The following is a 19133-nucleotide window of genomic DNA, read 5'->3' as shown; positions in this document are numbered from 1 at the left end:
ATGTGCCAGTCATGGAGAGGGCAGCCAAGGACACACAGCCGCCCCCCGACTGCGGGCGCACAATGGCCGACCAGCTGGAGCGCAGACAGCACGCGGCTGACAATGGGGACAGGATGAAGAAGCTGCGGCCTGCGCTCAGTCAGGCACATGGAAGTGCTTTCTTATGTAAACGAGAAGGCGTAAAGCCCTCCCAGTAGGCGTGGTCACCCCGACTGTTGCTAGGGGTTGCTATGTATCCGGGCAGTCAGGCAGCGCCGCGCACTACACGCACGGAGAAAGGGGCTGACGCGCGGGTTACGTGAGGGGAAGCGCTTCCGGCTCAGGCTTACGTCAGTTCCGGTGATTGTGACGCACTGGGGTTCGGCGGCAGACGGTGATGGCGGACTGCCGAGCGCCGAGTCCTCGCTGGTTCTTCACCCGGGAGCAGCTGGAGAACAGCCCGTCGAGGCGCTGCGGGATGGAGGCCGACAAGGAGCTGTCGTATCGGCAGCAAGCTGCCAATCTCGTCCAGGACATGGGGCAGCGCCTCAACGTGTATCCTTCTCGTCAGTCACCTGCGGCCTAGTGCCGGCCGGGAAGCCTAGCCATGCCGGGCGCTGAGGAGACGGCGGCTCAGGGGGGATCGAGGAGGGAGAGGGGTGAGGCCTGCTGCTGTCATGTAGCCGGGGCGGCTGCCTGTGTCCTCCGCGGGGAGGAGGAGGCCTCGGGCGGCTCTTTGTCTGCGGCTTGGGCCGCTGGGAACATGGCAGAGTGTGCCGGCAACTGCGGCCTCCCCCCTGCGGGTCCCTCGGGGGAGCTCCGCACCTGCTCCTCCCCAGGGGCCGCCTCTGAGGTTTTATCTCCGCAAAAAAAGGGATATTTAGTTGTTTTCTTTCTTTTTAGTTTTATTTTTATTTTAAAAAAAATCTAAATTTTACCATTGGCTTCTAGGTTTTTATTTTCTGCTGTATTGTCAACTTGAATTCACAATATATATATATTTTTATATACGTGTCTTTTAGACATTTTAAATTTTAGTGTTTTTGTTTCCACTGTAGTTTTGTTCACTGCTTCTGCTGTAGTTGCCCCTGTATTCATACAGCAGAGGAATTCCAGTTTTATTTATTGGGGGCTCTGATCCTCCCCCCGATCCTTGTGTAGATCCCATACAAAGGATTGGGGGGGGGGGGGTCCTTGAGTCGCCCCAGTAGTAGTTTAAGGCTGGCACCGTAAATGGTCCGACATCCAGTATTTGTTCTTGTTTTGCTTTTTTTTTATTTTTATGTGAAGTCGGAAGCCTCACAGCTGCTTTCTTTCAGAACCAGCGCCCCTCTTGTCTGTAGGTGATGTGTGGTGTTGCAGCTCGGCCCAATTCATAACCAGACGTGATGCGCTTTCTAGAGGATAGCAGGCATGTTTTTTTTTTAACCTGAGGGAACCCCTCCCCCACCTAATACTATAGTTAGTTCCCCCTACCCTCTATTGGTAATTTCATGCTATCATATGTACATCATAGACCAGACATGTCTGTCTCTGTTTATCATGGAGGAAAATGGGGGAGCGGACGCTGTATCCTCTTTTGGAATATTTTTAGGATGCTCTGTTGTTCACACGTTCATAGTTTCGGTCCCCATCCGAACCGCAAAAGATGATTTAGTACCCGGTAATTTCGATACGGTCACAAAGAAATATCGGCGCATGTCCTATCCTTCTCCAATAGGCATTGTTCCAATGGGTCTGCAAAAAATGTACCCAGAGGTAGAAGGTTGTGATTTTTTTTCTGGAAATAGCGCCCCCTTTGTTTATTGGTTGCATCTAGTATTGCAGCTGATCCGCGTGACGATTGAACGTCAGGCCTGGTCTCAGCTGCGATGTACAAATGCACGACGTGTCCGTTGTTAGACGATGATCAACGCTGTCTGTGTGTCCCCTGAGGGGGAGTTATTCGACTAGTCTTCTGATCCCTTTATAATGATTTTCAAGTCTATGGCGGTAACAGTGATGGTTAATGGGATTAATAGTCAGATTTTTGGAACATTTTAATGTATTGTTTACTGGTATCAGCCCAGAAAATTATCTGACACCCCCCCCCCCCCCCTTACTGGTCTTACTGGGGCTCCTTGCTGTAGAAGGGGCATCTTCTGAATGTCAGTATTGTTGGTTCCTATGGTTGTCATAGCATGCTGGGACTTGTAGTGAAGCCGCAGATCAGAGACCACTACTAAAGGATCAGACTTGTCAGCTGTGCGGATCTAACTTATTCTCGGAAATGGCTGAGCTCTCTACTCAGTTGTCGCTGGCATTCCCTTGAAGGAATGGAGTGGCAGCGCGAGCGTGTCCCATATCTCTGTTTATTTAATGGCATTCTCATGATCATTGGGGGTCCCAGCGGTCAGACTCCCACTGATCCGATGCGTAGCCCCTAGACAGGCGATGCTTTAAAAGCTTGACCTAATCCCTTTAAATGGGTTGTGTCATATCAGACTTTGATGGCATATCTCTAGGACAGGGATCAGCGACCTCCGGTGTTCCAGCTGTTCTAAAACTACAACTCCCAGAATCCTCCTTTCACTTCTATGGGAGTTACAAGAACAGTCGAGTAAGTGTGCATGCTGGGAGTTGTAGTTGCACAGCAGCTGGAGTGCCGGAGGCTGCTGATCCCTGCTCTAGGATAGGTCATCAAAGTCAGATAGGTGTGGGTCCCACCTGTAAGGGCCCATTCACACGAAGTATTTTCTTTCTGTGTCCGTTCCATGCTTTATTCATTTTAAAATGCATACGTTCGTGAGCATGAGCCCTAAGAGTGAGGGACAGAGCCCTATACGCAGCATGCTCTCCATTTTTTCTATGGGAGTTCGGAAAATAGCTCAGTGAGGACTCTTGGTTATTTTTAGTGGTGACATGGAAATGAATGGAGTGCGAACTGCGAAAGCGCAGCCACCGCTTCATTCACTTCTATGGGACTGCTGGAGACAGTCGAGCTCTCTGCTAAGTTTTGGGGCACTTGTTTTGGTGAGAGGTGTGGGACTTATCCCTATCTGATATTGGTGTCATATCCTAGTGATTTAAAGGGAACCTGTCACCGGGATTTTGTGTATAGAGCTGAGGGCACGGGTTGCTAGATGGCTGCTAGCACATCCGCAATATCCAGTCCCCGTAGCTCTGTGTGCTTTTATTGCGTTAAAAAACATATTTGATACATATGCAAATTAACCTGAGATGAGTCCTGTCCCGGAGATGAGCCCAGCACCGCCCCGCATCCTCAGAATCTCCTCCTTGCCCCCCGACGTCAGAAAGCTAGAGTGCCGTAATCTCGCAATGCGCGAGCTAGCGCATGCACCGTTCCCTGAGGCTGATGCCAGCACAGGGAAGGAACACTATGTTGACACTGCATGCGCTAGCTCGTGCATCGCGAGATTACGGAGCTCTAGCTTTCTGATTGGGAGCAAGGAGGAGATTCTGAGGATGTGGGGCGGTGCTGGACTCCTCTCTGGGACAGGACTCATCTCAGGTTAATTTGCATATGTATCAAATCGTTTTTTTTTTACACAATTAAAGCACACAGAGCTATGGGGACTGGGTATTGCGGATGTGCTAGCGGCCATGTAGCAACCCATGTCCTCAGCTCTGTACACAAAATCCCGGTGACAGGTTCCCTTTAAAATATGCTCAACAAATGTATATTTGTCTCTGACATTCTGTTAGTTATTTCATACATGGATGAGGAGACAGAGCGGAGAGTGAGGTCTGTACAGGCGCCTCCTTGATAGCAGGGAAAGGAGGATACAAGACGTAGCTCTTACCCTGATCCTTGATCTTGCAGAGTGCATCAAATAGCAGGAACATTATCGGGAGGTTGTTGTCCGGAGGTATTTTCCTTTTATATTTGGCTCACAGTGGGTCAGCAATGCTTGTCCTCACTGATCCCTGCTGCTGCTTCAGCGCTTACTGATCCCTGCCATTCTCCACTATTTGGTCCCAGCTCGACACACACACAATGCCAGAAAGACGCGCTCCACCGGTCACTCCTGCGCCCATTGATTGTCTAATCAGGTCTTTCCTGCTTGTCAAGTCGGGACCAGGAAGTGGAGAGCGTCTGCCGATCGGTGAGGACGTCTTCTTTTATTTCTAACCCACTGGGAGCAGTATACAAAAAATTGAATACCGCTGGACAACCCCTTTAAAACTAGTGCAAGTGATATGACGGTGGTTGATCTTAGCGACTGATCAGATCTCTTCTTTCATTATACAAAGAGCTTGTGAGAAATGTGAGCGGAGACCTGCCGGTAAGTGCTCGCCCCATGATGTATCCTTTACAGCATTGCTGTGGTCACCAATAGGAACATTAGTGTCCCAATCTGTCCCTGGTCCACGCTGTTGTAGCTAATGTCGTTTGCAAGGCGTCCGTGTATAAATCAGTCAGTCGTGACTTGGTTGTAGTTTCCAAGAGTCGTGGAGTTCTCAGCTGTGGGTATGACTTCCTTAAAGGGAACCTGTCACCGGGATTTTGGGTATAGAGCTGAGGACATGGGTTGCTAGATGGCCGCTAGCACATCCGCAATACCCAGTCCCCATAGCTCTGTGTGCTTTTATTGTGTAAAAAAAACGATTTGATACATATGCAAATTAACCTGAGATGAGTCCTGTATGTGAGATGAGTCAGGGACAGGACTCATCTCAGGTTAATTTGCATATGTATCAAATCGGGTTTTTTACACAATAAAAGCACACAGAGCTATGGGGACTGGGTATAGCGGATGTGCTAGCGGCCATCTAGCAACCCATGTCCTCAGCTCTATACCCAAAATCCCGGTGACAGGTTCCCTAACTGTTTTGCCCGAGTCCAGCTTGGGCCGTGGGAAAAGTAGCTAACTGGAGGGAGAGGGCTGCTTTAGATGCTGCTATCTCCTGAATGGTAGCAGCTAGAAACATACAACTGGTCTTGTTTGAAAGCTGACAGTCCAGGCTTTCATACAAGACCAAAATGACATCAGCAACAGAGGAGAAAGCACTGTTAGAAATCGAGTCGGGTATAATCGCAGGTAAAAAACTGCGTTCACAGCATCCCGATTTCTATCAGTGATATCTTCCCCTGAACTGAACATATTGCTGGCATTCTGGTGTTGTCTGAAAGCCTGGAATGTCAGCTTTCAAACAAGACCGGGAGATAGCAGCATCTAAAGCAGCCCTCCCCCCTCCAGTTAGCTACTTTTCCCACTGCTGAAGCTGGACTGGGGCAAAACAGTTAGGTGGTTAAACTACAATGGGTCACAACTCTCCCTGACCAATGTCAGATAGGTCCAGGTCCCGGAGGTGGGGCCACCAAAGTGAAGGAGGGGATGCACCACACAAGTGTGACATGCTCTACATTCAATTCTAATGGAGTTCTGAAGCGACAGCGCTCAGTTGTTTTCGGCAATCCTATAGAACGGGCATCCTTAACCTGCGGCCCTCCAGCTGTTGCAAAACTACAACTCCCAGCATGCCCGAACAGCCTACAGGTATCGGCCTACAGCAGGGCATTGTGGGAGTTTTAGTTTTAAAACAGCTGGAGGGCCGCAGTTTGAGGATGCCTGCTATAGAAGTTAATGAGGGGTGGCCGTGCTTGCTTACTTTGGGGGCCCTGGGCTGGAGATAGGTGCCGATCCCAGAGGTCACATTGGTGACGTATCCTAGTGAGATGGGACAACCCCTCTAAAGTGATCCTAGGGTTGAGCGGCTGCCATCCTCTGTGGGGGCTGAACTCCATTTTAATGTGCTCTGTTCTCGGGTACATAAACAGACACAACTGGAGAAATTCTGTGTGCACCCCTGAACCCCAATGTGTTCCCTGAACCCCAATGTGTTAGTCGCTCTTAGGCAGCTATCCTATAAGTCAATATTCAGCTCTTAAATAAGCCTTGAGACTTGACTTGGATATTAAATAAGCCAGCACCTCATCTGCAGACAGCTGTTTCAGACTCAGGCCTCCTACCCAGTTAAGCCAGTACTATCTGCTCTGCACTGATGAGGGGCAATCACCCCGAAACAGCTGTCTGCAGATGAGATGCTGGCTTATTTAATATCCAAGTCATGTCTCAAGGCTTATTTAAGAGCTGAATATTGACTTGATAGGACAGCTGCCTTACATCTGGTGGCATTAGAGGCAAAGCTTGTTAAGAGCTCATTTGCATTTCTTCCCTCCCATTGTGAATGGATTAATGGAATTTATTTACCAAAAAAGTTAAACATATACAGCCTTATTCTACATAATTAAAAAACTAATCTTTATTTCATGATGGAATAACCTTTGGATGGTAATATATTTTCCTCAAAAAGCATTTTATATATAAAAAAAAATCAGATTTAAATAAAAAAATATCAGATTTTTTTTATTTTTATTTTAAAAAATCATAGATTTTTATCCACCCTCCGCTTTCCGCATATATTTCCAGGTGTTTGTACTATGTTATTGCTCTGTTTGATAGAACAGGAACATGCGCTGAGGCCCCACTGGTGCCTGACGTCTACATAGCTAACGAGAAATGATTAATGCGGATTGTTTTTAGTGACTCGTCTTCATGCTCCCTGTTCACACTATGCACACTAGGAAGGTGTGTGAGGTTCCTTTGTTATTCATGTTTCCTTCCAAGACGGCGATTGCTTTCCTTAATCCGATGCTCCAGATCCCAGCTCACCATCAACACTGCCATTGTTTACATGCACCGCTTCTATATGCATCATTCTTTTACCAAATACAACAGAAATGTAAGTACCCTCGCCAGCCTTTCTGCTGATGGTAATGTGAGTGAATTAAGGGAAACCATGATGTGTCATAGAAGTATGATCAGTGGGGGGGCTCGGGCTGCACCCCGATATGTGGGTTACCTCTTCCTCCAACAGTTTCATCCAGTGTCCTAAAAAACATGCTGATAGGTTATTGTTTTTCTGTAAAAATAACCCACTGGGAACCAGAGGTGATGACTCTGTACGTTTTATAGAATGCCCGGTGTACTCCTCTATTCCACTGGAAAGAGAACTCGCCTGTCCGACTGCGGCTCGAGAAGGACCTTTCTCAGATCTTCATCTTGTATGATGTCTCTTGAAAAGCACTGGTGGTCAGGCAATAAATGTGTGAAATACTTCATGTTCATCTTTGTCTTGTTTTCCCTTGCAGGGATGGGGTCCATCTTGTGCCGATGGTGTCTGTCATCTGGATAGATCATCAGTATCTGATTGGTGGGGGTCCGACTATCACAGAGCAGAACCTGTCGTCACTGGCCTAGGAAAAAATGGAGAAGGCCGCAGCTCTACTCTGGGCGATGCTGCCTTCTCAAACACTTGTTTGGCGGGGGTCCCGAGTGTCGGACCGATCAGATACTGATGACCCATCCAGAGGATAGGTCATAAGCAAGGCTACTTTCTCAGCAAAAATGCTTCCGTTACTGATAATACAACCATCTTCATCCGTTCAGAATGGATCCGGTTGTATTATCTTTAACATACCCAAGACGGCTCCGTCATGAACTCCATTGAAAGTTAATGGGGGACGGATCCATTTTCTATTGTTAGATTGTGTCAGAGAAAACGGATCCATCCCCATTGACTTGCATGTGGGTCTGCGCATACCATGACAGAAAGAAAACCGCAGCATGCTGCTCTCCGCTATGAGGATGGAACGGAATGCATTTTGGAGCTTTCCATTCTGTTCATTTACGTTTTGTCCCCATTGACAATGAATGGGGACAAAACGGAAGCTTTTTTTCTGCTATTGAGACCCTATGATGAATCTTAATATTGGAAAATATTAACGCTAGTGTGAAAGTAGCCTAAAAAACACTTGGAAAACCCATTTAAGGGACCATACACCGTTCAAAAGCTATCAGTTGTTCTTCCAGACTCTGCTGAACACATGCACATTCAGTTTGACTGAGTGCATGCATTTCCAAATGGGAGTAAGCCCATGGGCAGACTCATATTGCAGGGGCTTATTTAACTTGGGAACTAGGGATCAAGCATGTTGAAATCCAGTGATTTCAGCGGGATATTGGCGGCACCTTTACACTTCCAGATAATCGATAACGAGTCTTCCTATGGACGCTTGTGAACAATTATCTGTCCGAGAATCAGCCAGTGTAAAGCGTCCTTACGTGTATACAGAGATAGCTGTCCGTCACTGACATCAACTCCCGTAATGAAGTCAGAAGTAGCTGAGATTTCAATGGATAAATGACAACTGTTGCTGAGTCTTTTCCCACAAAACTGTATCGGTCTGCTCAGCTCTTCCTGCTCTATAACTGCTGCCTGCAGATTGTGCTGCATTTCGTGGTGACAGGTCCTCTTTAAAGGGGTTGTCCAGTTTCCTATATTGATGACTTATCCTCAGGGTAGGGTCGTCAATATCAGATCGGTGGAGGTCTGGTTCACGACACCCCTGCCAATTAGGCGCAGCATTGTCGCCACTGTTTACCTGCTCGCTGTTGATATCGCAGAGGCGAGCGGTGGAATTACAGCTCTGCCGTCCCATTCACCTGAATGGGACAGAACGTAACCACAACTGCTCCTTCCCAGGTAAACCGTGAAAAGTGGTATGTTCTCAAGCAGCTGATCAGGTGTGCGGGCAGTGGGACCCCCGCTTATTTGATATTGATGACCCTCCCTGAGGATACGTCATCAATATAAGAAACTGGACAACCCCTTTAAAGAGGACCTTTCACCGATCCTGACATTGTGAACTAAGTATCATGACATATACAGCGGCGCCCGGGGATCTCACTGCACTTACTATTATCCCTGGGCGCCGCTCCGTTCTCCCGTTATGTCCTCCGGTATGTTCGGGGACTTGGTTATAGTAGGCGGAGTCTGCCCTTGTTCTGCTGGGCGTCTCCTTCTCCTAGTCTGTAGCGCTGGCCAATCGCAGCGCAGAGCTCACAGACTGGGAGAAAAAAAACTCCCAGGCTGTGAGCTCTGCGCTGCGATTGGCCAGCGCTACAGCCTAGGAGAAGGAGACGCCCGCAGAACAAGGGCAGACTCCGCCTACTATAACCAAGTCCCCGAACGTACCGGAGGACATAGCGGGAGAACGGAGCGGCGCCCAGGGATAATAGTAAGTGCAGTGAGATCCCCGGGCGCCGCTGTATATGTCATGATACTTGGTTCACAATGTCAGGATCGGTGAAAGGTCCTCTTTAAGCCCACCAACACCTTGAGTTGTCCTTGTTTTAGGGGTATATACAGAAGTTAAGTAAATTGCCCATATGGCGGGTCTACTCCTTCACATTGTAATCTTCTACCTTCTTAAATGTGCCTTTATTCAAAAGAAAGCAGCCATCAAAAGAGGTTTCCTGCTGAGAGGTAGGGGGCCGTTTACTGCTGAGAGGTAGGGGCCGTTTCCTGCTGAGGTAGGGGGCCGTTTACTGCTGTATACCTCCCAGCAATTAGTGTCCTCAAAAGACAGCTGCAATGATATGTATAGCCGGCATTGAGACGCGCTCTGCCTTGTGTGATCCGATGATGTAACTCTTGCACAAAATTGATAAGGTATTGTAAGACTTTTTTTTTTTTTTTTGACCAATATTTTTATTTATAATGTTTGTGTCCATTTTTTAATGCAATGAATCAGTGAAAAACGGACCACCGAGGGATGGCATCCTCATGCAGACTGTGGTTTTCACAGACCCGTTGAACAGATGCATATGAGGCCTGGTGGGATAGTTGTGGATTCTGCGCTGCATGGATTACAATTGTAGAACGGTATCGGTGGATGGGGTTTTCAAAAAGAAGCCGAGAGAATCTGTGAGGCTTTCCGGGCGTGCCGAGGCCGTGATTGGCTGCAGTGGCCCATCCCCCACATGATGGACAGAGCTGTGTAGTTCTGGAGCTTTGGAACTGTTGATTGGCAGGGGGGTTGCAATGTGTAAAACCCCCACCTAGTGGGTATTAAAGACCTATGCTGAGAATGGGCCATCAATGTACATTGACCGGAAAACCCCTTTAAAGGGGTTGTCCAGGTTCAGAGCTGAATCCGGACATAATCTCTTGAATGAGTGGGGCATTTCTAGCTCCGATGCTCCACCTTGCCCTGTGCGTTGTGACGCAGGTCATGGGCTTTTTCTTCATTACCGGTGATGTACCTGGCTTCTCACAGTATGATAGGCAGAGGCTTTCACCTAGCAGTGATCCTGGTGATGTCTCTGGCACTAATGGGCAGTCTATAGCGCCTCTCTCTGTTGTTTTACAGGCTAGGGCAGCGCTCTAGACCTCCCATTAGGGCCGGTGACGTCACCAGGCTCACTGCTAGGTGAAAGCCTCTGCCTATCGTACTGCGTGGGGAGCATCGGAGCAAGAAATGCTCCACTCATTCATGCTGGATGAGTAAAGGGGCTATGTCCGGGTTCAGCTCCGACCCTGGACAACCCCTTTAACTTTTAGTAGTGCAATGAGCATTGAACAAATGATTCGGGAATCTTTTTAGCTCTTGAAATATTTTCTGTAATCGTTTTAAGATTGCAAATCCAGATTTTCTGTGTGAATGCTATTATTCAGTAGGGAGGCTGCCAGACTCCCCGGGGAGTTGGGTCGGCTACCTGGTAACAGGTGCAGCTATCGGAAGCGTCCGTACGAGACCTTTACGTATGTAGAGAAATAACAGTGAAGGGTGGCGCTAACGAGATAAGGGGATGTCTCATAAAGGCAACCCCTGTCCTTTTTCCTTTTAGGCCCTTTGCGCATCATAGCGGGCTCCCCCGACGACTCTGGGCCAGAATGGAGAGCTGCTCTAGGAGTTGTCACATGTCATGTAAAACTACCTTTCTCGCCCAGTTTCCTTGGGGGACACAGAAGACCTTGGGTATAGCTCATCTCCATAAAAGGCGTGACACTAAGTGAAAGCTGTTAAGCCCCTCCTCCACAGCTATACCCTCAGCCTGGAGAGAGAGGCAGCCAGTTTTTGCTTAGTGTCCAAGGAGGCAAGACACTCCCTGCTCTGCAGGGCTGTTTTCTCCTGGTTTAAATTTTGATTTTTACTTTTTTCTTTTTTTTTTTGTTCCAGACCATCAGGGACAGCAGAGACGCACTAGACCTCTCTGTTTCTCCCGGGGTTGAGCTGCGCCAGTGCCGGTCACCCGCACTGCTGCCTCCCCCACAGAAGACAAGGTGGATCAGGGCAGCCTAGCTCCCCTACATCCCGCCAGCGCAAGGGTCGCCCGCACGCCAAGTCCCTCTTCCAGCGTCCTGCCACTACAGTGCCAGTAGCTGAAGGGGCGACCCTGCTGGAACGGACCGAGGGTGAAGACGGCTGTGGTAAGAGAGAGGCTTCTCCAGCCCTACGTCCCCGTTCCCCCTGGTCTCCTGCGTGCCTGACCCTATACTGGGCCTTTGGACCCTTCTGTCCCTGCTAGACCTAGGCTGGCCCCTGGGCTGCCGCAGGGCGACATTCTGCTCCCTCTCTCCTGGCCTCCATAGGTCATTGGCACCCTTCTCCCTACAAGAAGAATGCCTGGGGAGCTGCAGAGGTCCGCAACTAGCTGCCCCTGACAGAGGGGTTATGCAGGCGTCCCACCCTCACAGGCACCCGGTCTCAGGGTCCCCCTCCCTCTTACCGGCTACTGCTTTAGGGCCAGAGCCTTGCTGCCCCTGACCCTCCTCTGCCCTCACGGGCACCGGCCCAAGGGCAAGGTGGTTGTGGCTGTCGGCCACATGGTGCGCTGTTACAAGCCAGGGCCCGCTCCATGGGTGAATTGGCTGCCGAGCCAGGGCCCGCTCCATGGGTGAATTGGCTGCCGAGCGCAGGGTCCTCGCTTCCGGGCAGCGGGTTGGGCACCCGCGGCCTGCAATATGACCGCTATGCTTCAACAGCCCCCGGCCGACCGTCGGAACATTCTGGTCGGCCGGGCACCGCAGGCTTCGCGTGCGCCGGCCGGTACTTGAATACTGTGCGGCCCCGGTCAGCCGGGCGCCGCTAAAAATTTAGGCCCCGGCTTCACGGCCTACTAGGCCGCAAAATTCCGGCCTCTGTTGCAGGGGGCTGGAACTTCTCCAGGCGCGAATTCTTCCTGCCGGGAGGTTCCTCCGCCCCCAGAGGTTCCCCCGCCCTTTGGGTACAGGCCGGCTTCAGATGGGCCTGTATGGCTGCCAACCCCTTCCCCCCTTTCTGCCTCAGTGAGGCTGTGTTATATATATATAAGAAAAAAATATATATATTTTTTATTCTCTCTCTCTCTCTCTCTCTCTCTCTCTCTCTCTCTCTCTCTCTATATCTATATCTATATCTATATCTATATCTATATCTATATCTATATCTATATCTATATCTATCTCTCTCTCTCTCTCTCTCTCTCTCTCTCTCTATCTATCTATATATATATATATATATATATATATATATATATACATACTCTGTCTCTGTATCTCTGTCTCTGTATCTCTGTCTCTGTATCTCTGTCTCTGTATCTCTGTCTCTGTATCTCTGTCTCTGTATCTCTGTCTCTGTATCTCTGTCTCTGTATCTCTATCTCTGTCTCTCTCTCTCCTCATTTCAGTACATGCCCCCCTTCCGTAGGCGGCATGTTGCGCTGCCACGGTCATTTTCCCCTTCTAGGCGGTTACTTGCCCTCTCCCACGATACGACGCTGGTCAAGTGCATGCGGCCCTTTCTGTAGGCAGCATTCGTCACCCTCTCCAGTTATGGTGCCTGCCATGTGCAGGACCCCCTCCTGGGCGGGATACTGTACTCTCCCTGGCTGCGGGTTGGCCTTGTGCATGACCCCCTTTCTTAGGCGGAATACTGCACTCTCTCCGGATACGGTGCTGGCCATGTGCACGAGCCCCCCCCTTTTTCTGGGCGGCATACTACACTCTCACCGGATGTGTTGCTGGCCTTGAGCATGGCCCTCTAACATGGGTGGAACGCTTGCGCTCCCATTGGATACGGTGCTGGCCTTGTGCGTGACCACCCCTCATTCCATGGGCGGAATTTTGCACGCTCACGAGATTCAAGGCTGTCCTTGTATGTGCCGTATTGGACTTGCACATGTTCCCCTTCATTGGCGGAGTAGTTACAATCTCACGAAATTTCGGTGTTGGGTGAATTGTTGCACACTCACTTAATGCGAGGATAGCCCTGTGCATGTCCCCCTTTCACTAGGTGGACCTCCTGCATTCCTGCTGGATACTGTGTGGCCATGTGCATGGCGCCCTTCGGGGCGAAGTATGGTATGCCCTACTTCTCTGACGTAGGTACGGCCTTGGGCATTCCCCCCTTTTTTGGGGCGGGCCTTGGCACCCTTGCCGACTGCAGTTTTCCAGGTACATTTCCCCCCTTTCGGGGCGGTCAGTTTTGCGTTCCATCGCATACCATACTAGTCTTGTACATAACTCACTTTCAGTTTGCACTTTGCACTTCCGTAGATACTGTGGCACTCTGTGGCTGGCCCTCTTCGCTGAGTGATATTTTTGCAGTGAGCGGACGTTCTTGTGCGTTGTTTGGGCCGTGTATACCTTCTCGTCCCGTAGGTGGGTTGGCCTTCTCACTGCTTACGGGGCTACTCGTACGTATGCCTCTTTTCCTCCTGCGACATATTTTTTCTCTTGGGAGACAGTGTTTGCAGCAAGCCTTGCACTATTCTCTAAAGAGATCATTCTGTCCACCTGTGTAAGCCTAAGGTGTTGTCCAACAAACAACAAATGAATGCCTTATATATAAGTAGACGGGCTCTACCTGCTCGCTACTGCACCGAGCTGGGCGGTGCTCATTCATTTCGTTGGCCCTTCCGCCGGGGAGTGTTCGTGGTTCCTAAATACATACCCATTCGTCTTCCCACAGCATTGTTTCCCTGCGCTAGTGGTCACATGGTCGAGAGTGCTGTCTGCAGCGCCCTTCGCATTCTATGTTGGCTCTGGCGGGACTACGGTCCCCTCGCCTACTACTATTTCCTCCTACCAGGTTCGGGCCGCTCTTCTTGGGAAGGTCACCCAACTTCTCTTGGGTGCTCGCTTACCCAGGTCCGGAGGACCTCCACCTTGGGTTCTTCAGGGTATTCGCCTTCTGCGAGGCGGTGAACCGGGCGTCTCAGTGTAGCGGGGTTCTGCTTTTGAGCTGTCCTATGGCTTCTCTGTTGCCCACTCCTCCTTTCTTTTGGAGGGTGTTATGCCGGCCTCTGTCTCGACTGCCTTTTCTCGCCAGTTCTGTTTGGCTCCCACTCGGTACGGATCTCTCCGATGTGGCTTCTGTTCCGGCCACGCTTCAGAGGCTGTTCCTTCTCTGCCCTCCCCTCTGGGGAGAGCATGGTTGTTCATGTGGATGGTTCTGGTGTTCCTTTTGGCCACGTACTGTTCCCCTTGTCCACACTGACTGTACTAGCCGTGTGCCTATTTACCGGGTCTACCGCGTTCTGTCCTCCCGCTGGGTGCAGATTGCGTTTTTTCCATTCTAGGCAATGTTTCTGCTATGGATTTACCTTCTCGGTAACTTGGGAGGACTACCATTTAGTCCGTCTTCCTGTGGTTGCTACATCGGCTTGGGCTTTAGCCTGTCTTGTCCTGGCATCGGGCTGTTGCTGGGCAGACCCTTCGGTTCCTGTCCGTCTGCTCCCCCACTCCGGGTGGATACGGGACAACTTTGCTCGGGGCTGACGGGACCAGTTCTACCGACCGTTCTGCCCGTGTTACTGATCATTGGGTTTTCACCCGCTTGCCCAGGCGACTCTAGTGGTCTTGCTAGTTTTCGCTTCTAGCCGAGTTTTCGTCCAGGATCTGTGGTAGGACTTAGGGCCTTACCTGGGGTTCTGTGGGAAGCTGGGCGTTCCCCCACTCTGCCTTTCTCTCTCCATGGTTCTGTCTTTCTCCAGTCCGGCCTGGACCTGGGGCTAGGACTCTGTTGCTTGAAGTATCAAGTGTTGTTCCTGTCCTCCCTCTTTCAGCGTTCCCCGACCCTCTGGGCCTGTCAGGACCTTCTTCCATGGAGCGGCTCTTGGGTTCCTTTGTACTGCCCTCCGGTACCGCCCTGGGAACTACATACTGGGCTCTTGGCGCTCCAATTTTTCTTTGGAGCCGTTACAGAAGTTCTCTCTACTCCTTCTGTCCTGTACGGTTGTGTTTCTGTAGCCATCGTGTCTCTGACGGGTGCCTGAGTGGCGGCCCTTCTTGTTCCGAGCCTTCTGTCTTCCCCCAGGACAGGGCTGTTTTCCATTCCGTCTCTTCCTTCCTTCGGAAGATGGTGTTTGTCCTTCATTTCATTGAGGCAGTCGTCCTCCCCTTCCCACCCCCGGGAACGGACACTTCACCGTTTTGGACGTTGTTTGGGCCTTGCAGTTTTTGCTTGGAGATCTCCGACTCTTGTCGACGTTCGGTCTCTTGTGTTTCCAGGAGGTCCGCGCAAAAGGTTGACCTCCCTCCAGGGTAGGGTTGGGCGATATACCGGTATCACGATATACCGCGGTATTAAAAAAACGGCGATATGGCGATATCGCCCTTTCCTAAATACCGCGGTATTTCGTGACGTCATAGAAGCGGTCATGTGCGCTGACCGCTTCTAAATCTGCGGCCGCCCGCCCCAGCATGAACCGATACGGGACATTTGCAGAGTACTTGTACTCGTGCAAATGTCCCCGATACCTGCTGACCGCTTGCGGCGGCTCTCTCAGCAGTTCGGCCGGCGTGGGGGAGGGAAGGAATTCTGTGACTCGCATTCCCGACACCCGACCTCTGAGAGGACGCTGTGATCCGCGCAATTAACCCCTCAGGTGATCACAGCGTCCTCCCAGAGGTCGGGTGTCGGGAATGTTCTTAAGTCCCTGCATTGGTGGCAGTGGGCCCCCCTCCTCCCTCCCTCCCCAGTATTAATCATTGGAGGCCACAGGGTCCCCCTCCCCCCCATCATTGGTGGCAGTTTGCAGTTCCGATCGGAGTCCCAGCAGTGTAATGCTGGGGCTCCGATCGGTTACCATGGTAGCCAGGACGCTACTGAAGCCCTGGCTGCGATGGTATGTTAGTGAGCAGCATTATACTCACGTGAGTCGTGGCCGCCGGGCGCTCCATCTTCTGTCTGTGCGGCGCATTGCTAAGGCTTATAGCATTAGCAATGCGCCGCACAGACAGAAGATGGAGCGCCCGGCGGCCACGACTCACGTGAGTATAATGCTGCTCACTAACATACCATCGCAGCCAGGGCTTCAGTAGCGTCCTGGCTACCATGGTAACCGATCGGAGCCCCAGCATTACACTGCTGGGACTCCGATCGGAACTGCAAACTGCCACCAATGATGGGGGGGAGGGGGACCCTGTGGCCTCCAATGATTAATACTGGGGAGGGAGGGAGGAGGGGGGCCCACTGCCACCAATGATGGGGGGTCGACCCTGTGGCCTCCAATGATTAATACTGGGGAGGGGGGGGCCCACTGCCACCAATGATGGGAGGGGGGGGCCCACTGCCACCAATGATGGGAGGGGGACCCTGTGGCCACTGCCACCAATGATTAATACTAGGGGGTGGGGGTGGAGTTACCAGAGGGGGCTGATAAGAGGGAGAGGCTGGGAGGCACATGAGGGGCTGATCAGAGGCTGGGGGCTGTTTTTTGGACTTTTGGTCAGTGGTCACAAAATGTGTTATTTATTTAATTGTTATAATTGGTATCAGTGAGTACTTAAATAAGAGTATCGGTACTCGGTCTAAAAAAAAATTGTATCGGGACATCCCTACTATAAACCACTCGTTCTGGTACAGAATTAACCCTGTAATGTTTTTGTTGTTACTAGAAGTCAATTGACTAGTTACAGATACCCAAAATGGTGAAAAATGACATATAAAAGTATAACAATTAACGTCTCCTTGTGGCTGCCCCCATACAGTATACGGTAACGTCTCCTTGTGGCTGCCTGGCTGCCCCATACAGTATAACGTCTCCTTGTGGCTGCCCCATACAGTATAACGGCTCCTTGTGGCTGCCCCATACAGTATAACGGCTCCTTGTGGCCCCAAGTGTTTTTTTCTTCTAAATGGGCATTTATCGCGATATATATCGTTATCGCGATAAATTTCTTAATATCGTTATCGTGGGAATATTTTTGATATCGTCCAACCCTACTCCAGGGTGGTTTTCCTCCGCTTTCTCAGAGTGGCTCTTGCTGTGGTTGCCGCACCAAGGGCAGGGTTCTGCTTTTGGTGTCACCATTCATTTTGCCAGAGCTGTCGGTTTTTCCTGAGCCGGAGGCATTGGGCTTCGGCCATGCATTTGTGCGAGGCGGTCACTGGTCTTCCTTGCACACCTTACCGAGTTCTACAGGGTGCATACTCGGGCTTCGGCGTATGCTGCCTTGGGCCGCCTGGTCTGCAGGTGGTGGTTTTTTGATGCCTTCGGGTGCTTCGCCTTGGTGCCGTGTGTGGTCCCTCCCCTTTTGGACTGCTTTTGAACGTCCCAAGGTCTTCTGTGTCCCCCAAGGAAACTGGGCGAGAAAACGAGATTTTTGTATAACTTACCAGTAAAATCTCTTTCTCGCTCTTTCCTTGGGGGACACAGCACCCACCCATTCTTTGTTCTTCTCTGACGGTTTCCAAGTTTGTTTTACCCTTTGGGTAGTTGGCTTGTTGGTTCCACTTTTTGGACTTTGCCTTTTCTCACTACTTGGACACGCAACTAGCAGTCTCTCTCTCCAGGCTGAGGGTATAGCTGTGGAGGAGGGGCTTAACAGTTTTCACTTAGTGTCACGTCTCCTATGGAGATGAGCTATACCAAGGGCTTCTGTGTCCCCCAAGGAAAGAGCGAGAAAGAGATTTTACTGGTAAGTTATACAAAAATCTTGTTTTCCTCTCCAGCGACTGCTGCAGGGAATATGCAGTAGGAGGGCTTGTTTTTTGGGTCAACTTGTAGTTTTTAATGACGTAATTTTGGGGTACATATAACTTTATCTATTAAAGGGGGTTGTCCAAGTTGTTCGTTGTATGTTTCTAACTAACCAAATGTAAGCAGGGTTTCAATTCACTTCCTACAGCGGCTTAGTTCTCCTACTTAGCATCACATGACCTGTGACGTCAGCTTCTGTCCCTGCTCTCATGTTGCGTGCACAAGCCTGAGGGAGTGGGAGGAGCAGGTCGGCCTCTGTGCACGGAACGTCCCTGTGAAGGCTGTGCTGCTTGGAGGAGCAAGAGCAGACACAGAGCTGACAGACTGGAGGAGGCCTCTCCTCTGTAGTCTTCTGCTAGGGGGACGATCCTTTGTGTATCAGTAATGTCACTGTATTGCTGGGACTTGTAGTCCCACACGAGTATCCCAGCACTCAGACTGCAGGCAGGGAAGCAATTTTATTCACTCTTTGCAGAGCAGGGGGAGGGGAAAGGATGTCTTTGACACACAAATATTCATGAGGAAAACCTCAGAGATTGTTACGCGCCCCGACAGCTCTGCAACTGCATGTCAACAAAGGGGCCAGAACAAAACTAGGGAAATAAGGAAATGTTTTGTTTTTGCCTAAAACTTGCTTAGCTCATGTATATAGCGCTGACCATCCGATTAACAGTGCCTTATAACTTATTTTTTGGCATGCGGTAATGGAAAAAAACAAGCTATTCCAACATCGTCTTCTGCATTTTTTATTTTTTTTTTTTCATTTTTATAGAAAGGTTTATTTTTTTATATTAACTTTATTGTTCTTTATTTTTTTTTTACTCTCACTATGGAATGTAGATTTTATAATGCATCGGTATACATTTTCTTCACGGGGAACCAATGGTTATAGGAAGCTTCTATGTAACTGTCTAGATGCCACGGTCGGTATGACCCGCGGCATCTAGGGAGTTAAACGGCCTTGGTTGGAGTTGCCTCCTATCCGGCCGTTTCAGTGGGAGCCATAAGACAAAAACGTGATGTGAATCCAGCGTTACTGTGTTCTGTGAATTTTAAAGGGAACCTGTCACCTGCAAAACGCATATTAAACCGACCACAGTACCTTACAGTATCCCCCAGTGTGTTGCTAATCATATTTTTCTTTGCGTTTCTTCATACTTGTTAAAAACATTGTTTTAATGTCGGTTGGCGCTGTCTCCGAGTCAGGCTTGAAGTCAAGGGGGCAGCGGCCTCCTTGCTTCTAGTAAAGCTAAGCCCGCCCCTTACCCCTCCTCTACAATTAGATGGACATGCTGCCGGGATCGCGCTCTTCTAGCGCATGCGCGGTACGCTGCCTGT

General features: G+C 50.1%; 1 protein-coding gene across 6 annotated transcripts in view; it reads left to right on the top strand.

Annotated features, from left to right (window-relative positions):
• Positions 1–343: 343 nt before the first annotated feature.
• The window catches only part of CCNT2 (cyclin T2), a 73686-nt gene continuing 54896 nt past the window's right edge, over positions 344–19133 (top strand). For all 6 annotated transcript variants that reach the window (XR_005780523.1, XM_040440551.1, XM_040440549.1 and 3 more), the window contains exons 1-2: positions 344–534; positions 6645–6726. Coding sequence is in view for 4 of the 6 variants with exons in the window: in XM_040440551.1 (XP_040296485.1) it covers positions 377–534; positions 6645–6726 (240 nt within the window). In the remaining 2 variants the exon portion in view is untranslated. The remainder of the gene's footprint in view (positions 535–6644; positions 6727–19133) is intronic.

The sequence above is a fragment of the Bufo bufo genome, chromosome 7, assembly GCF_905171765.1.
Source record: "Bufo bufo chromosome 7, aBufBuf1.1, whole genome shotgun sequence".
In the NCBI taxonomy this organism is placed as follows: Eukaryota; Metazoa; Chordata; class Amphibia; order Anura; family Bufonidae; genus Bufo; species Bufo bufo.
Note: the sequence above shows the minus strand (reverse complement) of the source record. Positions and strands in the feature narration are given on the sequence as shown.